The 19160-nt window shown below is 40.0% G+C and overlaps 1 protein-coding gene across 2 annotated transcripts in view; it reads left to right on the forward strand.

Annotated features, from left to right (window-relative positions):
• The window catches only part of TRIM33 (tripartite motif containing 33), a 141883-nt gene that overhangs the window by 57156 nt on the left and 65567 nt on the right, over positions 1-19160 (forward strand). For both annotated transcript variants that reach the window (XM_068964131.1, XM_068964132.1), the window contains exons 2-4: positions 7554-7672; positions 8078-8222; positions 8386-8518. In XM_068964131.1, coding sequence (XP_068820232.1) covers positions 7554-7672; positions 8078-8222; positions 8386-8518 — 397 coding nt within the window. The remainder of the gene's footprint in view (positions 1-7553; positions 7673-8077; positions 8223-8385; positions 8519-19160) is intronic.

A 19160-nucleotide genomic window follows, 5' to 3' on the forward strand; every position in this document is an offset into this window, starting at 1 on the left:
TTGCACTCATCCCACATGCTAGTAAAGTAATGCTCAAAATTCTTCAAGCCAGGCTTCAGCAATATGTGACCCGTGAACTTCCAGATATTCAAGCTGGTTTTAGAAAAGCAGGGGAACCAGAGATCAAATTGCCAATATAAGCTGGATCATCAAAAAAGCAAGAGAGTTCCAGAAAAACATCTATTTCTGCTTTACTGACTATGCCAAAGCCTTTGACTGTGTGGATCACAATAAACTGTGGAAAATTCTGAAAGAGATGGGAATACCAGACCACCTGACCTGCCTCTTGAAGAACCTTTATGCAGGTCAGGAAGCAACAGTTAGAACTGGACATGGAACAACAGACTGGTTCCAAATAGGAAAAGGAGTACATCAAGGCTGTATATTGTCACCCTGCTTATTTAACTTCTCTGCAGAGTGCATCATGAGAAATGCTGGGCTGGAAGAAGCACAAGCTGGAATCAAGATTGCCAGGAGAAATATCAATAACCTCAGATATGCAGATGATACCACCCTTATGGCAGAAAGTGAAAGTGAAGTCGCTCAGTCGCGTCCGACTCTTTGCGACCCAGTGGACTGTAGCCTACCAGGTTCCTCCATCCATGGGATTCTCCAGGCAAGAATAGATTGCCATTTCCTTCTCTAGGGTATTAGGAAGGCTACAAAAAAAAGAAAGAAAGAACATTTCTTTTTTTGTCTTCAAAGTGCTTTCCATGCAGTTAAGCACTTGCCTGGTTTAGCTGAATGCACCCTTGGGTCAAAGAGATGCTCTTGAATTAGAAGACTAGAAGGATTCATGCAACCGTCTTGAAAGTGAAGAGGAACTAAAAAGTCTCTTGATGAAAGTGAAAGAGGAGAGTGAAAAAGTTGGCTTAAACCTAACTAAAATCATGGCATCTGGTCCCATCACTTCATGCCAGATAGATGGGCAAACAGTGGAAACAGTGTCAGACTTTATTTTGGGGGGCTCCAAAATCACTGCAGATGGTGACTGCAGCCATGAAATTAAAAGACTCTTACTCCTTGGAAGGAAAGTTATGACCAACCTAGATAGCATATTGAAAAGCAGAGACATTACTTTGCCAACAAAGATCCGTCTAGTCAAGGCTGTGGTTTTTCCAGTGGTCATGTATGGATGTGAGAGTTGGACTGTGAAGAAAGCTGAGTGCCAACGAATTGATGCTTTTGAACTGTGGTGTTGGAGAAGACTCTTGAGAGTCCCTTGGACTGCAAGGAGATCCAACCAGTCCATCCTAAAGGAGATCAGTCCTGGGTGTTCATTGGAAGGACTGATGCTAAAGCTGAAACTCCAGTACTTAGGCCACCTCATGTGAAGAGTTGACTCATTGGAAAAGACCCTGATACTGGGAGGGATTGGGGGCAGGAGGAGAAGGGGATGACAGAGAATGAGATGGCTAGATGGCATCACCGATTTGATGGACATGAGTTTGAGTGAACCCCGGGAGTTGGTGATGGAGAGGGAGGCCTGTGAATCATGGGGTGATTCATGGGGTGAATCATGCTGTGATTCATGGGGTCACAAAGAGTCAGACGTGACTGAGCGAATGAACTGAACTGAGCTTAAAAAGCAGATGAAAGTGGATTATTTCTTAAACAAATTAGGAAAACTACTGATAATCAAAGATTTCAAAGCAACTGTGGCACATAACTCAAGCATAAATCAAGATGGAGAGCTCAAAGACTTTTTAATTTCCTAAAATTAAAAAAAAAGTTATTGTTGCAACATACAGGATTTCTTCCCTTATTTTAATCTTAGGAATTTCAAAGAATAGGCAGTGGATTACATACACACATTTGAGTCCTCACACAAACATGCAAACATGGACAAGCACAGTGGTTAGTAGAGTGTCTGGTTCCTTCTTCCTACCACCTAACCCTCAGTACCACTGAGCTATACCTCTGATATGGACCACTCTTTGGACTGTTTATATCCTTGTCTTTGTATGGTGCTTCCTACTATTGTACATGGTATAAACTGTAAAATACTAGTCTTCAGCCCTTTCTTGAAAGTAAGGATTATGTCTATGTTTTTCAATTTTATGGCTGACGTATAGTAGTCACTCTGTTGTGCTGACTGTGCTGCTGTTTTCTGTAACTAACTGTAACTTCCGTTTTACCTTGGCAGGTTTGTTTCTTCTGATAGATGCTAGAACACTGGCATGTTAAGTCTCAGAATATCTTTCTCCCCACATTATACATTAGGATGAATTCAGGTTGCTCTTAATCAACTCAGAATTTATAAGATGAAGATTGTGTATTTCTATTTCTGCTATAACAGAATTGCCATAAACTTGTGTTTAGAACAACATACTTTTTATTCTCTTAACTGTTCTTAAAGGCTAAAGTTTGCAGTCAGTTTTACTGGACCAGAGGCAAAGTGTTGGCATGTCTTGATCCTTCTGGAGGCTCTGAGGAGAGAATCCATTTTCTTTTTTCAGCTTATAGTAGCCCCCCTATATTTTTTGGCTTGTGTCTGTATCTCCAAAGCACATTAATCTCTGCTTTTATTATCAGCTGCCTTCTCCTCTTCTTGTAGTCTAATCTTCCCTGCCTGCCTCTTGTTAGACCAGCTGTGATTATAAGACCTTTTAGAACTAACAGCCAAGAAAGATGTCCTTTCCATTATAGAGGACTGTAATGCAAAAGTAGAAAGTCAAGAAACACCTGAAGTAACAGGCAGATTTGGCCTTGGGGTACAGAATGAAGCAGGGCAAAGGTTAATAAGAGTTTTGCCAAGAGAATGCATTGATCATAGCAAACACCCTCTTCCAACAACACAAGACTCTACATATGGACATCACCAGATGGCCAACACCAGAATCAGATTGATTATATTCTTTGCAGCCAAAGATGAAGAAGCTCTATACAGTCAGCAAAAACAAGACCAGGAGCTGACTGTGGCTCAGATCATGAGCTCCTTATTGCCAAATTCAGACTGAAATTGAAGAAAGTAGGGAAAACCACTACACCATTGAGGTATGACCTAAATCAAATCCCTTATGATTATACAGTGGAAGTGACAAATATATTCAAGGAATTAAATTTGACAGAGAGCCTGATGAACTGTAGACGGAGGTTTGAGACATTGTACGGGAGATAGGGATCAAGACCATCCCCAAGAAAAAGAAATGCAAAAAAGCAAAATGGCTGTCTGAGGAGTTCTTACAAATAACTGTGAAAAGAAAAAAAGCGAAAAGCAAAGGAGAAAAGGAAAGCTATACCCGTTTGAATGCAGAGTTCCCAAGAATAGCAAGGAGAGATAAGAAAGCCTTTTTCAGTGATCAATGCAAAGAAATAGAGGAAAACAATAGAGTGGAAAAGACTAGAGATCTCTTCAAGAATATTAGGGAGAACAAGGGACCATTTCATGCAAAGATGGACTCAATAAAGCACAGATACGGTATGGATGTAACAGAAGCAGAAGATATTAAGAAGAGGTGGCAAGAATACACAGAAGAACAGTATTAAAAAGATCTTCATGACCCAGATAATCATGATGGTGTGATCACTCACCTAGAGGGAGACACCCTAGAATGTGAAGTCAAGTGGGCCTTAGAAAGCATCACTATGAACAAAGCTAGTGGAGGTGAAGGAATTCCAGTTGAGCTATCTCAAATCCTAAAAGATACTGTGAAAGTGCTACAGTCCATATGCCAGCAAATTTGGAACACTCAGCAGTGGCCACAGGACTGGAAAAGGTCAGTTTTCATTCCAATCCCAAAGAAAGGCAACGCCAAAGAATGCTCAAACCACCACACAATTGCACTCATCTCAATGCCCACAAAGTATTGCTCAAATTTCTTCAAACAGGCTTCAAAAATACATGAACTCTGAACTTCCAGATGTTCAAGCTGGTTTTAGAAAACACAGAGGAACCAGAGATCAAATTGCCAACATCCACTGTATCATCGAAAAAGGACGAGAGTTCCAGAAAAACATCTATTTCTGCTGTATTGACTATGCCAAAGCCTTTGACTGTGTGGATCACAATAAACTGTGGAAAATTTGACTTTATATTTTGGAGCTCGGGAATCACTGGAGATGGTGACTGCAGCCATGAAATTAAAGGACGGTTACTCCTTGGAGGGAAAGTTATGACTAACCTAGATAAGCATATTAAAAAGGACAGACATTACTTTGCCAGCAGAATTCTGTCTAGTCAAGGCTATGGTTTTTCCAGCCGTCCTGTATGGATCTGAGAGTTGGACTATAAAGAAAGCTGATTGTCAAAGAAATGATGCTTTTGAAATGTGGTGTTGGAGAAGACTCTTGAGAGTCTCTGAGACTGCAAGGAGAGCCAAGCAGTCCATCTTGAGTTCAGTTCGGTTCAATCACTCATTCGTGTCCAACTCTTTTCAACCCCATGAATTACAGCACTCCAGGCCTCCCTGTACATCACCAACTCCCGGAGTTCACCTAAACTCATGTCCATCTAGTCAGTGATGACATCCGGCCATCTCATCCTCTGACATCCCCTTCTTCTGCCCCCAGTCCCTCCCAGTATCAGGGTCTTTTCCAATGAGTCAACTCTTCGCATGAGGTGGCCAAAGTATTGGAGTTTCAGCTTTAGTCCTTCCAGTGAACACCCAGGACTGATCTCCTTTAGGATGGACTGGTTGGATCTCCTTGCAGTCCAAGGGACTCTCAAGAGTCTTCTCCAACACTACAGTTCAAAAGCATCAATTCTTCGGCGCTCAGCCTTCTTCACAGTCCAACTCTCACATCCATACATGGCCACTGGAAAAACCATAGCCTTGACTAGTCAGATCTTTGTTGGCAAAGTAATATCTCTGTTTTTCAATATGCTATCTAGGTTGGTCATAACTTTCCTTCCAAGGAGTAAGAGTCTTTTAATTTCATGGCTGCAGTCACCATCTGCAGTGATTTTGGAGCCCCCCAAAATAAAGTCTGACACTGTTATCACTGTTTCCCCATCTATCTGGCATGAAGTGATGGGACCAGATGCCATGATCTTCATTTTCTGAATGTTGAGCTTTAAGCCAACTTTTTCACTTTCCTCTTTCACTTTCATCAAGAGGCTTTTTAGCTCCTCTTCACTTTCTGCCATAAGGGTGGTGTCATCTGCATATCTGAGGTTATTGATATTTCTCCCAGCAATCTTGATTCCAGCTTGTGTTTCTTCCAGTCCAGCGTTTCTCATGATGTACTCTGCATAGAAGTTATAAGCAGGGTGACAGTATATAGCCTTGACATACTCCTTATCCTGTTTGGAACCAGTCTGTTGTTCCATGTCCAGTTCTAACTGTTCTTCCTGACCTGCATATAGGTTTCTCAAGAGGCAGGTCAGGTGGCCTGGGATTCCCATCTCTTTCAGAATTTTCTACAGTTTATTGTGATCCACACAGTCAAAGGCTTTGGCATAGTCAATACAGCAGAAATAGATGTTTTTCTGGAACCCTCTTCATTTTTCGATGATCCAGCGGATGTTGGCAATTGATCTCTGGCTCCTGTGGTTTTTCTATAACCAGCTTGAACATCAGGAAGTTCATGGTTCACGTACTGCTAAAGCCTGGTTTGGAGAATTTTGAGCATTACTTTACTAGCATGTGAGATGAGTGCAATTGTGCGGTAGTTTGAGCATTCTTTGGCATTGCCTTTCTTTGGGATTGGAATGAAAACTGACCTTTTCCAGTCCTGTGGCCACTGCTGAATTTTCCAAATTTGCTGGCATATTGAGTGCAGCACTTTCACAGTGTCATCTTCTTTTCAGATTTGAAACAGCTCAACTGGAATTCCATCACCTCCAGTATGCTTTGTTCATAGTGATACTTTGTAAGGCCCACTTGACTTCTCATTCCAGGATGTATGGCTTCTGGTGAGTGATCACACCATTGTGATTGTCTTGGTCATGAAGGTCTTTTTTGTATAGTTCTTCTGTGTATTTTTGCCACCTCTTCTTAATATCTTCTACTTCTGTTAGGTCCATACCATTTCTGTTCTTTATTGAGTCCATCTTTGCATGAAATATTCCCTTGTTATCTCCAATTTTCTTGAAGACATCTCTAGTCTTTCCCATTCTGTTCTTTTCCTCTATTTCTTTGCATTGATCACTGAGGAAGGCTTTCTTACCTCTCCTTGCTAGTCTTTGGAACTCTGCATTCAGATGCTTATATCTTTCCTTTTCTTCTTTTTGTTTTTCACTTCTTTTCTTTTCACAGCTATTTGTAAGGCCTCCCCAGAGAGCCATCTTGCTTTTTTGCATTTCTTTTCCATGGGGATGGTCTTGATCCCTGTCTCCCTGTACAATGTCAGGAACCTCATTCCATAGTTCATCAGGTACTCTGTCTATCAGATCTAGTCCCTTAAATCTATTTCTCACTTCCACTGTATAATCATAAAGGATTTGATTTAGGTCATACCTTAATGGTCTAGTGGTTTTCCCTACTTTGTTCAATTTAAGTCTGAATTTGGCAATAAGGAGTTCATGATCTGAGCCACAGTCAGCTCCCCGTCTTGTTTTTGCTGACTGTAGAGCTTCGTCATCTTTGGCTCCAAAGAATATAATCAATCTGATTTCGGTGTTGACCATTTAGTGATGTCCATGTGTAGAGTCTTGTCTTGTGTTGTTGGAAGAGGGTGTTTGCTATGACCAGTGTGTTCTCTTGGCAAAACTCTGTTAGCTTTTGCCCTGCTTCATTCCGCATTCCAAGGCCAAATTTACCTGTTACTTCAAGTATTTCTTGACTTCCTACTTTTGCATTCCATTCCCCTATAATGAGAAGGACATCTTTTTTGGGTGTTAGTTCCAAAAGGTCTTGTAGGTCTTCATAGAACCATTCAGCTTCAGCTTCTTCAGCATTACTGTACAGTCCATCTTAAAGGAGATCAATCCTGTATCTTCATTGGAAGGACTGATGTTGAAGCTGAAACTCCAATACTTTGGCCACCTGATGCAAAGAGCTGACTCACTGGAGAAGACCATGATGCTGGGAAAGACTGAAGGCAGGAGGAGAAGGGGCAACGGAGGTTGAGATGGTTGGATGACATCACCGACTCAATGGACATGAGCTGGGTAAACGCCAGGAGTTGGTGATGGACAGGGAGGCCTGTCCTGCTGTGGTCCAAAGGGTTGCAAAGAGTCTGACATGACTGAATGATTGAACTGAACTGATGACATTTTAGGGCCTATCAGATAATCCAGGACAGTGTTACCATCGCAGGAGCTTTAATTTTATCACACTTGGAAAATCTCCTTTGCCGTATAGAGGTATACAGTTTTCCAATGGTTAGGATCTGGTTATCTTTGGGTGCCCTTATTACCAACCACATATTTTAATGAAGAAGCAGCTTTAAGTTTTTTTATTTGCATATTAATGCTTATTTTATCTTCCCAAATGGATGTTATTTTCCTCCTATGAAATAACTCAGTGAAATAACATTTTACTCAGCTCTTAACGCTTACTTCTTTCTTCTTATCTATGACTTATGAATGATTAGTTCCCGTATAGGCATTGTGTATAATTTCCTTATTTTTTCCTGAAAATATTTCTTAATGTTGTTTTGTGTTGTAGTTGGTGTAATTCGGTGCCCAGTATGCCGCCAAGAATGCAGACAGATAGATCTCGTGGATAATTATTTTGTGAAAGATACATCTGAAACTCCTAGCAGTTCTGATGAGAAATCAGAACAGGTATGCTTCTCAATTTTTGTTTATATTACTTTCTTCATATCAGAATGTACATGCTTAAATTGTTACATAATTTTGGGTAGTTATGCCCTAGTTTCATCTTTCAATTTGAAAGTGAAGAGTATCTTTATTCTACACCCTCAGACCTGGCTAAAAGAGATTAAAAGTTATCACTTAAAAATTCAAAGCTTGTGTCAATTTTGTGTTCTGAGACTTAGATTTTTCCCACCTGAATGTTTGATCTGGAAGGGAAGGATTTTGTTGAAGAGAAATGGATAGCAGGATGATTTTATTCTAGGTACAGTGAATTGGTGTATTTGAGAGTAAGGTAGAAGGGTTTTACTTCTTTATTTTGTGGATCTATATCTTGTAAATTTAATGTAGGTTAGCATTTCTTTCCTCCTCTAGGTATGTACTAGTTGTGAAGACAATGCAAGTGCAGTTGGCTTTTGTGTTGAGTGTGGAGAATGGCTGTGTAAGACGTGCATTGAAGCACATCAAAGAGTAAAATTCACGAAAGATCACTTGATCAGGAAGAAAGAAGATGTCTCAGGTAAGAGAGAAGCTGTTTTAATGATTACTGTTGATCTCTGTCTTTTGCCCCTGTAGCATTTGTACTTAACTTTACAAGCTTTTGATACCAATATCGGTAAGAATTTATAAAGTTAGATGAAGACTTTGTTTAGTTTTACAATGTATGTTTTATTTTACTGCAGAGTCTGTTGGAGCATCTGGTCAGCGCCCTGTTTTCTGCCCTGTTCACAAACAAGAACAGTTGAAGCTTTTCTGTGAAACGTGTGATAGACTGACATGTAGAGACTGTCAGCTATTGGAACACAAAGAACATAGGTACAGAAGTCGTTATTGTTTATCAAAAAATATTATTAAAAGTGCCTATGAAATTATTTTTCCTAAAACAGATATTTTTTGTATGTTTTATGTCTTAGAGCAAGATACATTTCTTGGTAAAATATTTAATGGTTTCTATATTCATATCTATAATAACAGCGGTCGCTCAGAGGTTAAAGCGTCTGCCTGCAATGTGGGGAGATCTAATTGTCTTATGGACATTTGTTGAAAATGTATTAGTTAGTACATGGATTTGGGTTGCAGTAATAGAGTTATATTATTTCTTCATATACAATCCCTCGGTTCAAACTCACTTTTTTTTCCCAAGTGTTCTGTGGTATTTATCACAGGGTTATGGGCTTTGGGCTGTCATGTTAAAAGGTAATATTTTCATGCGTATCACTGATAGCCATTTTAGCATCAAAGCATGGAAATATACTGATTTCATGTCAGATTTAGTTTATAGAAAAACTGGGGATTTATAAACATCTAAATAGCATAGTTACTAATTCATTAAAATATAGCTTTGTATTTCAACCCTCTTTTACCCTCAGAATGCAATAATGTTCACTTATCACCAGCCTGTCACATCAGAACTGTTCTGGAAAGTACTGAAATTTCTAGTTAGTTGTTAAGTTCAGTTAACCACACTTAAATGGTTAACTCTAGGATGTTTTAGAGCTTTTAATTTGTTAGAGCCATTGGAATTTTTAAAGTTTTCTTTAAAGAGAGGCTACATGAATCCTATTCACTAACAAGTATTGCATCCATAGTTTGTGCTGGGCACTTTTCTGAATGCCACATGTTTGTTTAACTCATACCAACCGCCCATTAAGTGTTGGTACTGATATCTCAGCTGTTTCAAAGTGAGCAAGTCTACTCACAGAAAGCTTTAATAATGTATACAGCATGTCCCCATAAGTGGTAGTGCTAGGACTTGAACATAGTTCGCCTCCAGATCTGTTTCAGCTCATTTGGTCATTTTCTCCCATGTGATATTCAGAACATAAAATACAGTATGTCGAATCTTTCAAACTTGATCTTATAAAGGTAATGTTCTGTTTTCTTTTTCAAGACACCTTTAGAAATACTACTTTAAACTTTGTTACATATCCTTTGTTACAAAATGTTTCATCTTACCTACAAATTGGCTATTGTTTTATTGGAGGTGACTAATTTTGTAGATGCCTTCACTTTGGGTCCAGATCTTATCCTTGTCTTGTGATAAATCTCAGTAAGACTTTAAATTACTTTCTCATAGCTGCTGTCAGGTTTTTGAGCTTTTAGACTTCTTGTGGCTTTTTAAATTGATGGTGTAAAGCAAAAATAATAGGAACACAGCATTGTTTTTCCTGTGAAAGAATAGCTTCATCCACACCTCAAAGTTTAACCATAATTCATCCTTCCTTTTCCGTCACCACTTTCCTTTACTACTTGTATCCAAGTCCTACTTACCTCTTGAATGTTCCTACCTTCTCTTTAGTTCTTTCACAGTTCGGATTTCCTGGGTAAACTGTGGCAGAACCAGTGGCATTGGACTTTAAAGCCTCAGCTCCTGTCGCAACACATTTTCAGCCAGTGTCCTTGCTTTGAGGCTTACCTCATCAAATTCGCTCTGTCTACACTGCTGCCAGTACCGTTTGGCTGACATGTTGTGCCTCACTTAAAAACACCCTTCCGTGATACCGCACAGAAGTGTTCAGGATATAGCATTCATTAGCGAGTCTTACCAGACTGTTTCCTTATCATCTGCACGAAGTTAGGAAACAGTCCTCAAGACTACCTCTCTTGTCATGCCAACTTCAGGATTCAGTAAAAAAACCATATATAGGGGATAACAGCATGCAGGCCAGCTCATTGATATGATTCATTATTACAGTCTTCAGTTAAAGTGGTACCCTTCTAAACAGATTGCTTTCCATACACTTTGGAACCACCATCCATAAACCATGCAGCTCTTTGTTAGCTAATGGCTGTTTTTAGAGTACCACCTATGTGATCATAGCATTCAGCAGTTCCTTTGGTAGTTCCAAAGTCATGTTTAAGAGGGAAAGAGAGTATAGTGACTCAGACAATAAATAATCTGCCTACAATGCAGGAGACCCTGGTGCGATCCCTGGGTCAGGAAGCTCCCCTGGAGAAAGAAATGGCAATCCACTCCAGTATTACTGCCTGGAGAATCCCATGGACAGAGGAGCCTGGCAGGTGACAGTTCCATGGGGTCTCAAAAGAGCTGGACACAACTCAGTGACTGACACTTTCACTTTCACCTGCTCATAAATACGATAACTATTTCTTTGCATCCTCTTGGTTGCATGTTCCTGCACAAACCATCTCTGTTTTTGTGGAACACTTCTGGACTCTGCCTTCCTTATTCGTTTTCTCCTGTCACCCAAGACATAAGGGGTATTTCAGGTTTCATGGTTATGTTGTGCCCTTCAGTCACAGTGTCAACCTCAGTGCTCAGTGGCAAACTAGTACTTCTCTCTTAAATAGCATATGTTTTACCATGGCATCCAGAAACTTTCTGGTCCAAAATCCTGGATCTCTGCTGAGTGGCCCTCAGAGGTCTTTACCGTAAGTTTCAGTCTGCGTATATGTTGCTAACACTTCCAAAATCATGTCTAGTTGTGGATCACAGGGTCCATAAGCATCAAGAGAAAGACTGCTTTTTGCTGTTCAGACATAGTTCAGGCCCTCATTCAAATATGATTTTCTTTTGGGTGGTTGTATTGGTAAGATTCCCAGATGAGGAGTATATGTTCTTTAAAAATCAAATACACCAACCAAATATTGGCACTACTTGTTTAGTTGTACGGATGTAGGTGGCAGAAGCTGTTTGTTTATTTTCTCACCTCTGGAGTGATAAAGCTGGCTCCTGCCTAGGTTATTCCTAAGAACTTTCCCAGTTAGGGCAGGTCCCTGGAGCTTTGCTGTGCTTGGTAACAGTCTCTTTTGTTCATGTGTGTCCCTGTTGCGTTTAGGTCAGTCTTACCTTTATCTTTAGTTTCTGATAGTACCGTGAGATCAACATGATATTATACTCAGGACCTGCATTATATCTAAATCTCTTCTAAACAAATTATACCAGTAAGCTGGTGAACTGAAATAACCCTGTGGTTAGTATAGTAAACACAAATTAGGGTCTTTCCACATGAAAAGCTGCATTTGGCTTTTCTTCAGAGTTAGAGGGAAAATTTTTTTTTCATGTTCAGTCCCTGAATGCCACTTAATAAGTCTGCTGTATATATATTTTTTATTGTTCAAACCATATCAAGGACTGCTGATGCTGTGGTGGCATTATTGAGTTCAGGCTTTGAATAGTCTACTGTTAACTGGATGAACCATTTACTTTTTTCACAGGGTACACATGGTTATTGTATAAAGAGTTCATTGGTACAAATGAGAGCATAGCAGCTTCTCACTTGTCATTAAAGTCATAAATTCTTTTTATTCATTAGGTATCCTGTACTGTCTCAAGTCGACAACTTCTGTGGACTTAAGACAGTTTTGTTCCCATTTAGCATGTCTAATCAAGACTTGCCTTAAAGTGAACATGTATGTCTTGTGTTTAGACAATATCAGTAATACCCATTCTAGTAATCATATAAAGGAGAGATAAAACTATTTCACATAGTTTGTTCATATCAGTATGTTCCGGCTTTTACCCAGATTTTGACTTTAATGCTGTCAACCATCCCTCTCTTCCCAATTTAACCTTAATCCCCATTATGACTTCAGCAGGTTTTAGAATCATAGCACATTAGGCTCCCATGTCAGGGAGTCCCAGAAATGTCTTTTATCCAACCCCAGGCTATTTTACCCACACAAATGCATATTACCTTGTGTTTTCCAGCTGGACTTTGAGCCAGAAGACCCTGGCCTCTCCTTCAGTTCTCAATTTGATTAATCCATGGAATAGTTGCTCCAGGGAGTACAAGGTCAGGTTCTCATTGTCATCTTTACCCTCCAGCTTTTACCATTTCTTCATACTAGGGTAAATATAACAGAGTTGTTTAATGCCTTTTACCATTGAGGACCAGCAGTAGCTCCCATTGGTCCTCCCAACCCCCTAGAGTGCTGCATTAAGACCTTTGTTTCAACCCCATCATTGTTTGCTTTATTCATATCTTCTCCTCTCCCCATTTTTAAACAGCCATCTAAAATTTTTCATCCTTTTGGGATAAATCCCTTGACTCTCTTTGTTTGTCTTTTTCTATGTTCTTGTGAATCACCCCAGTTTTCTCAGCATCTGTAAGGCCCATAAAGCTGAGACAATAAATCTGATAAGGCATCTCAGATTATTGCTAGGCTTTGCAGCAGAAAAATTACATGGGTGTACCCATGTATAAGGGTCCCTCTTAAGTGTATTATTTCGGAGAAGGCAATGGTGCCCCACTCCAGTACTCTTGCCTGGAAAATCCCACGGGCGGAGGAGCCTGGTAGGCTGCAGATGGGGTTGCTAAGAGTCAGACACGACTGAGTGACTTCACTTTCACTTTTCACTTTCATGCATTGGAGAAGGAAATGGCAACCCACTCCAGTGTTCTTGCCTTGAGAATCCCAGGGACGGGGGAGCCTGGTGGGCTGCCGTCTATGGGGTCGAACAGAGTCGGATACGACTGAAGCAACTTAGCAGCAGTAGCAGCAGTAGCAGCAGTGCTTGTGTGGGCGGAGAAAGCAATCGCACCCCACTCCAGTACTCTTGCCTGGAAAATCCCATGGATGGAGGAGCCTAGTGGGCTACAGTCCATGGGGTCGCTAAGAGTCGGACACGACTGAGCGACTTCACTTCACTTTCACTAACTGTATTTATTTACCTTGACCTTAGTAAGAGGCATACTCAGTAGACGAATATCCTGATCTTCATAATGCTAATTTCTCAGGGCTTGAATAAGAAGCATGTCAGTCAGTTCTTCTGAGAAGTTCTAGTTGGTATTTATAGGAGAAGGACAGTCACCTGTCTGAGGATATAAAAAACCTTTACAGGGGCTTTTATCCAGTCCACTCAGCTAGCTGTCCGCTCAGGAATGACCTGCTGTGTATTGAGGTTTTGGATAACCATCTGTGGTTGTTCAGCAGTGAGTGGTGGATCCCACATCAGCTCAAACATTGCTCTTCTGTTCTGCAGCATTTAAAATCAACAATATTGCCTCTAAGCGTTGTCACTCTCACAGTATTTTCATAAAGATATTTTCAGGAAGCATACAATGTCAATCCACAAAATGAAATAATTCCTTAGCATTGTACAATCTGGTTTCGTTAGTTTCTTGATTTTGTCTTTCCTCAACCTGGACTACATTTTTGTTGGAAGTCGTAGAGGTGCTGCCTGTTTTCCCAGTGTAATTTTTCCATTTGGAATGGCCCTTAGGCTAGTGGCTGTAGCTCAGCCTGGCTGAAGTCTAAGCTTTGCCCAGTGTCAGGATCTGTCCCAACACACTCTTCATTTTAGCTAGTACAGATGACAATATCCAAGAAATTGTTTAATTACCTTGTTTCTTATTAGTTTGCATTTCCTTGTTTATCCAGTGAGTCAACTCCTAGAGAGTCGGATTTAGTTTCTGAGTTCTTTTGGTAACTTTTACCTATAATAACCACAGCTGCAGTTCCATACTGTCATTGAGTAGATAGTCATCCAAGAATCAAAGGTTCATAACCCTTGTCATCTTTTCCTGCTCCTTCCCTACCACAAGTTTCAATGAGTCAGTGTCATTCTAGTGAATCCCACTTTTGATGTTAACTATGAAGTTAGAGGACAATTCACAGATCCTCTCTTACTTCTGATATCAACTGTAGAATTTGGGGTGATATCCCCCAAACCATTCACACTTTTAAATAAAATTTATCTTATTCATACTCACTCTGGCACCAGTTCCAAGTTCAGAATTTCCCAAGACTACCCTCAGATGTAATAATTTGTTACAACTCACTGAAAGCTGTATATTTACAGCTAACATTTATTACAGTGAAAGGGTATAGATTAAAATCATCCAAGGAAAAGGCATGGGGCAGAGTCTAGGAGAGTTCTAAATGTGGGATTTCCAGTTGTCTTTTCTCAGTGAAATTCTTAATGTAATTAACTCCTAGCAATGATGTGTGACAGCATGAAGGGAATATTGCCAACCGAGGAGGCTTGCATGAGCCTTGGCGTCCAGGATTTTTACTGGAATTCTGTCATGTGGATACAGATGGAGTTTACTGTCCATGTAATTGACCTATCTCCACCCCTTCCTGAGATTGAGCTGAAGACCCTACAATAAATCATATCATTAGCATGTGGCCTTAAGGCCCCAAGTTGAAACAAAGGTACTTTTGTCAGGCAGTACATTTCAAGGGCTTAGAGATGCCCTTCCAGCTGCTGAGGGCAAAGGCCAGACGTCTCTTTGGGCAAAGTTCAATTCTTACAATCTGTTATCTCCTATTTATACTCTTAATGGTTTGCTTTTCTTAACGTACAGAATACTGTCAATAGAACTATTTCTTTTATTGTTGTATCTTTTTATTTTTTTAAATTATGACAGTATATGATAACACATTTGCAAAAGACTTGGAAAATACAGAACAAAGTTACATGTGAAAGTGAAGTCGTTCAGTCGTGTCCGACTCTTTGGACCCTATGGACTGTAGCCTGCCAGTCTCCTCTGTCCATGGGATTTTCCAGGTAGGAATACTGGAGTGGATTGCCATTTCCTCCTCCAGGGGATCTTCCTGACCCAGGGATCGACCACGGGTCTTCCACATTGCAGGCAGGCTCTTTACCATCTGAGCCACAAGGGAAAAACTATATGTAAAAAGTTACATATAGTTCCACTATATATAGTTATTTTTTCAAGTAGATAAATTAAGATTTTTAGTTGGAGTTTTAATATCAAACTCTCAAAAATTAGAATAGCGAGGAAAGTAGAAGACCTGAAAAGCACCATGAACCAATTCAACATAATTACAAATTATACAATTTTCACACAACAGCAGGATACAAATTCTATTCAAGTTCCCATAGACTGTAAACCAGGAGACACTGAAACATATCCAGGGATGTGAAGCATGGTGCAGAAATTCCATGGTCTGAAGGTATTGAAATCATAGAGTCTGTTTCAGGAACTATTTCTTAAAGCCAGTTCACTTTGGTATCTTGACTTCCTTTCATTCCAACTTATCTACTCTGTTTCCATGTCTGGACTTAAGGCCTTTTAGGGCTAGTTCAAGGAGCTCAGTTTCTCACATGCTTATTAATCAAATTGGGTTTCCCATCTCTTCTTGATTCATTGATGTAATTGTGACGGTACATATTTTCTTAGAAAATCCCACCGTCTAGTAGAGATTTAAAAAATGTATTTCCTTAGAAATAGACCATAAAAGATTTTACGGAAATCTGTGTTTCTATCTCTCTTACTTATACTGTTGAACAGCTAAGTTTATTTCTTTATTGTTTATTAGCATAGCCATAGATTTGAGTCATTGGTCATTTTAGCAATCTAATTTTTTAAATAGTTTATTATATTTTTAAAGAAATATTCTAATTCTTATAGTTCTATTTTGTTTTTATTCTTTCCTTAGCTTGATTTTGTTATACTTTTTGTAGGCTCTTCTAATGAATCTTGATTTTATAAGAAAGATGTGAATTTTTTCTTGATCAAACTTTAGCCTCATTCCAGAAGCATTACTAACTTATATGTATACTCAGTCATGTCCCATTGTTTCTGGCCTTATGGACTGTAGCCTACTAGGCGCCTCTGTCCATGGGATTCTCCAAGCAAGAACACTGGAGTGGGTTACCATTTTCTCCTCCACAGAACCTTCCCGACTCAGGGATTGAACCCATGTCACTTACATCTGCATTGACAGGAGGATGCTTTACCACACTGACTTACATATTCTATATTTATATTTTTTAGTCCCCTCTCACCCGCCCATTCTTTTAAAGGTGATTACTACATAGTATAGTGATACAGATGGTGAACTCTGGTATGTATGTGCACGAGTGTGTATCGTTCAAATCGAGAAAATTTAGTAGTACCACCCTAAAGTGGGTGTGAGGTTTGAATTGAGAATTGTACCCACGAAGTGCTTAACACAGTAAGGGCTCAGTAGCAGTCTGACTGTTGTTATATTTTGTTTATGGTCATGCTGCCAGGCTTTTCAGAGTTCCCTAACCAGATATTGAACCTGGGCCCTTGGCAGTGAAAGCACAAAGTTCTAACCACCAGACCAGCATGGAATTCCTTATTTTTCCTAAAAACACTTTATTGAGATTTTTGGTTTTCTTAATAGTCTCATTGGTTTCAAAAAAGGGAAGCATCTATAGAATTTTTAAAAATTACTATTTATATGTATTTGTTTTTGACTTTGTGGCTGCAATGGCTTTTCTCCAGCTGTGGCAAATGGAGACTGCTCTGTAGGTACAGGGCTCGGGTTTCTCACTGTGGTGGCTCCTCATTTCAGAGCAAGATGTGAAGGTGTCAGTAGTTGCGATTCCCAGACAGCACAGGCTCAATAGCTGTGGCTCATGGGCTTAGTTGTTCTGTGGCGTGTAGGATCTTCCTGGATAAGGGATTGAACCCATGTCTCCTGCATTGGCAGGTGGATTTTTTTTTTTTAATCACTGAGCCACCAGGGAAACCCTGCATCTATAGAATTTTATGAAATTTTTTTATTTCAAAGTACTGCATAGTTTCTAGCTAAACCATGGGGTTATTTCTCCTCTCTCTAGTAATTCTGTTCACAGTAAATAAGTATGAAAAATGTCTAGGGTTTCCCTGGTGGTTCACTGTTTAAGAATTCACCTTGCAATGCAGGAAACACTGGTTTGATCCCTGATCTGGGAAGATTCCACATGCCAGAGCAGCTGGGCCCATGTGCCATAAATACGGAGCCATTGCACTCTACATCCTGTGGTCTGCAACAAGAGAAGCCTGAGCATTGCAACCAGAGAAAACCCAAGTGCAACCACAAAGATTCTGGACAGCCAAAAGTTTAAAACAAGAAAAAAAGATTCTAATTCATTAAAAAAAAAGTATAGACCTGTATAAAGGACAAGAATGAAATGAGACACCATTGAACATTTCAGTTAGTTTTTCAAAACAAGGGAAATGGATTGAATATTTTTGGATCTGATCGTTGACCTAGTAGAGTTGAGTGAACTACAATCCAGGATCATGCAAATGAGGTATAAAGGAAGCCACTTGATCTATTTCCCAGAAGTCTATGGTGGCTCAGGATCTGGAGGCGATAGGTATCACAAAAGTTAGGCTTATTCTCTGGATAATTAAAATCAGAGGCTCTTGACTTGGGGGATAATAGGTGTAGATGGAGGGTCTGGATGAGGTACTTGGCTATAATTGAGGAAATTAAAGTGTAAATCTGCATATTAAACAATGGGACATTCATGTACCCAACTTGATTCCAGATTGCCAGTGGTGAACTTTTACATTTCACTATTCTTCACTGTGCTTCCCAGGTGGCTCAGTGGTAAAGAATTTGCCTGCGAAGCAGGAGACACGGATTCAATCCCTGGGTTGGGAAAATTCCCTGGAGAAAGAAATGGCAACCCCCTCCAGTATTCTTGCCTGGGAAATCTCATGGACAGAGGAGCCTGACAGGCTGTAGTCCATGGGATCACAAAAGAGTCAGATGCAACTTAGCAATTGAACAACAACAGTAGACTAAGAAAGTGAACATGGAACAGCGACGGGTTCAAAATTGGGAAAGGAGTACAACAAGGCTATACGTTGTTACCTTGCTTGTTTAACTTACATGCAGAGTACATCATTTCAAATGCTTGACCGTATCACAAGCTGGAATCAAGATTGATGGGAGAAATATCAACAATCTCAGATGTGCAGATGATACCACTTTAAATGGCAGAAAGTGAAGCGGAACTATTGAGCCTCTTGATGAGGGTGAAAGAGGAGAGTGGAAAAGCTGGCTTAAACCTCAACATTCAAAAAAAACTAAGATCATAGCATCCAGTTCCATTACTTCATGGCAAATAGAAGGGGAAAAAGTGAAGCAGTGACAAATTTTATTTTCTAGGGCTCCAAAATCACTGTGGACAGTGACTCCCGCCATGAAATTCAAAGACACTTACTCTTTGGAAGAAAAGCAGTGACAAACCTAGATAGCATATTAAAAAGCAGAGACATCACTTTGCTGACAAAGGTCCATATAATCAAAGCTTTGGTTTTTCCGGTAGTCATGTATGGATGTAAGAGTTGGACCATAAGGAAGGCTGAGTGCCAAAGAGTTAATGCTTTTGAACTGTGGTGCTAGAGAAGACTCTTGAGAGTCCTTGGACTACAAGGAGGTCAAACCAGTCAATCCTAAATGAATTCAACGATGACTATTCCCTGGAAGGACTGTTGCTGAAAAGCCAGTTCTTTGGCCACCTGTTGCAAAGAGCTGACTCATTGGAAAAGACCCTGATGCTGGGAAAGATTGAAGGCAGGAGGAGAAGAGGACAACAGAGGATGAGATGGTTAAATAGCATCACCAACTCAGTGATGTGAATTTGAGCAAACTCCAAGAGATAGTGGAGGACAGAGGAGCCTGATGTACTATGTATGGTTTATGGGGTGGCAAAGAGTAGGACTCGATTCAGCTCAGCAGCTGAACACAATAAAAGCAACAAAAAACGTCTTTCTCA

The sequence above is a fragment of the Capricornis sumatraensis genome, chromosome 2 (genome assembly GCF_032405125.1).
Source record: "Capricornis sumatraensis isolate serow.1 chromosome 2, serow.2, whole genome shotgun sequence".
Classification (NCBI taxonomy): Eukaryota; Metazoa; Chordata; class Mammalia; order Artiodactyla; family Bovidae; genus Capricornis; species Capricornis sumatraensis.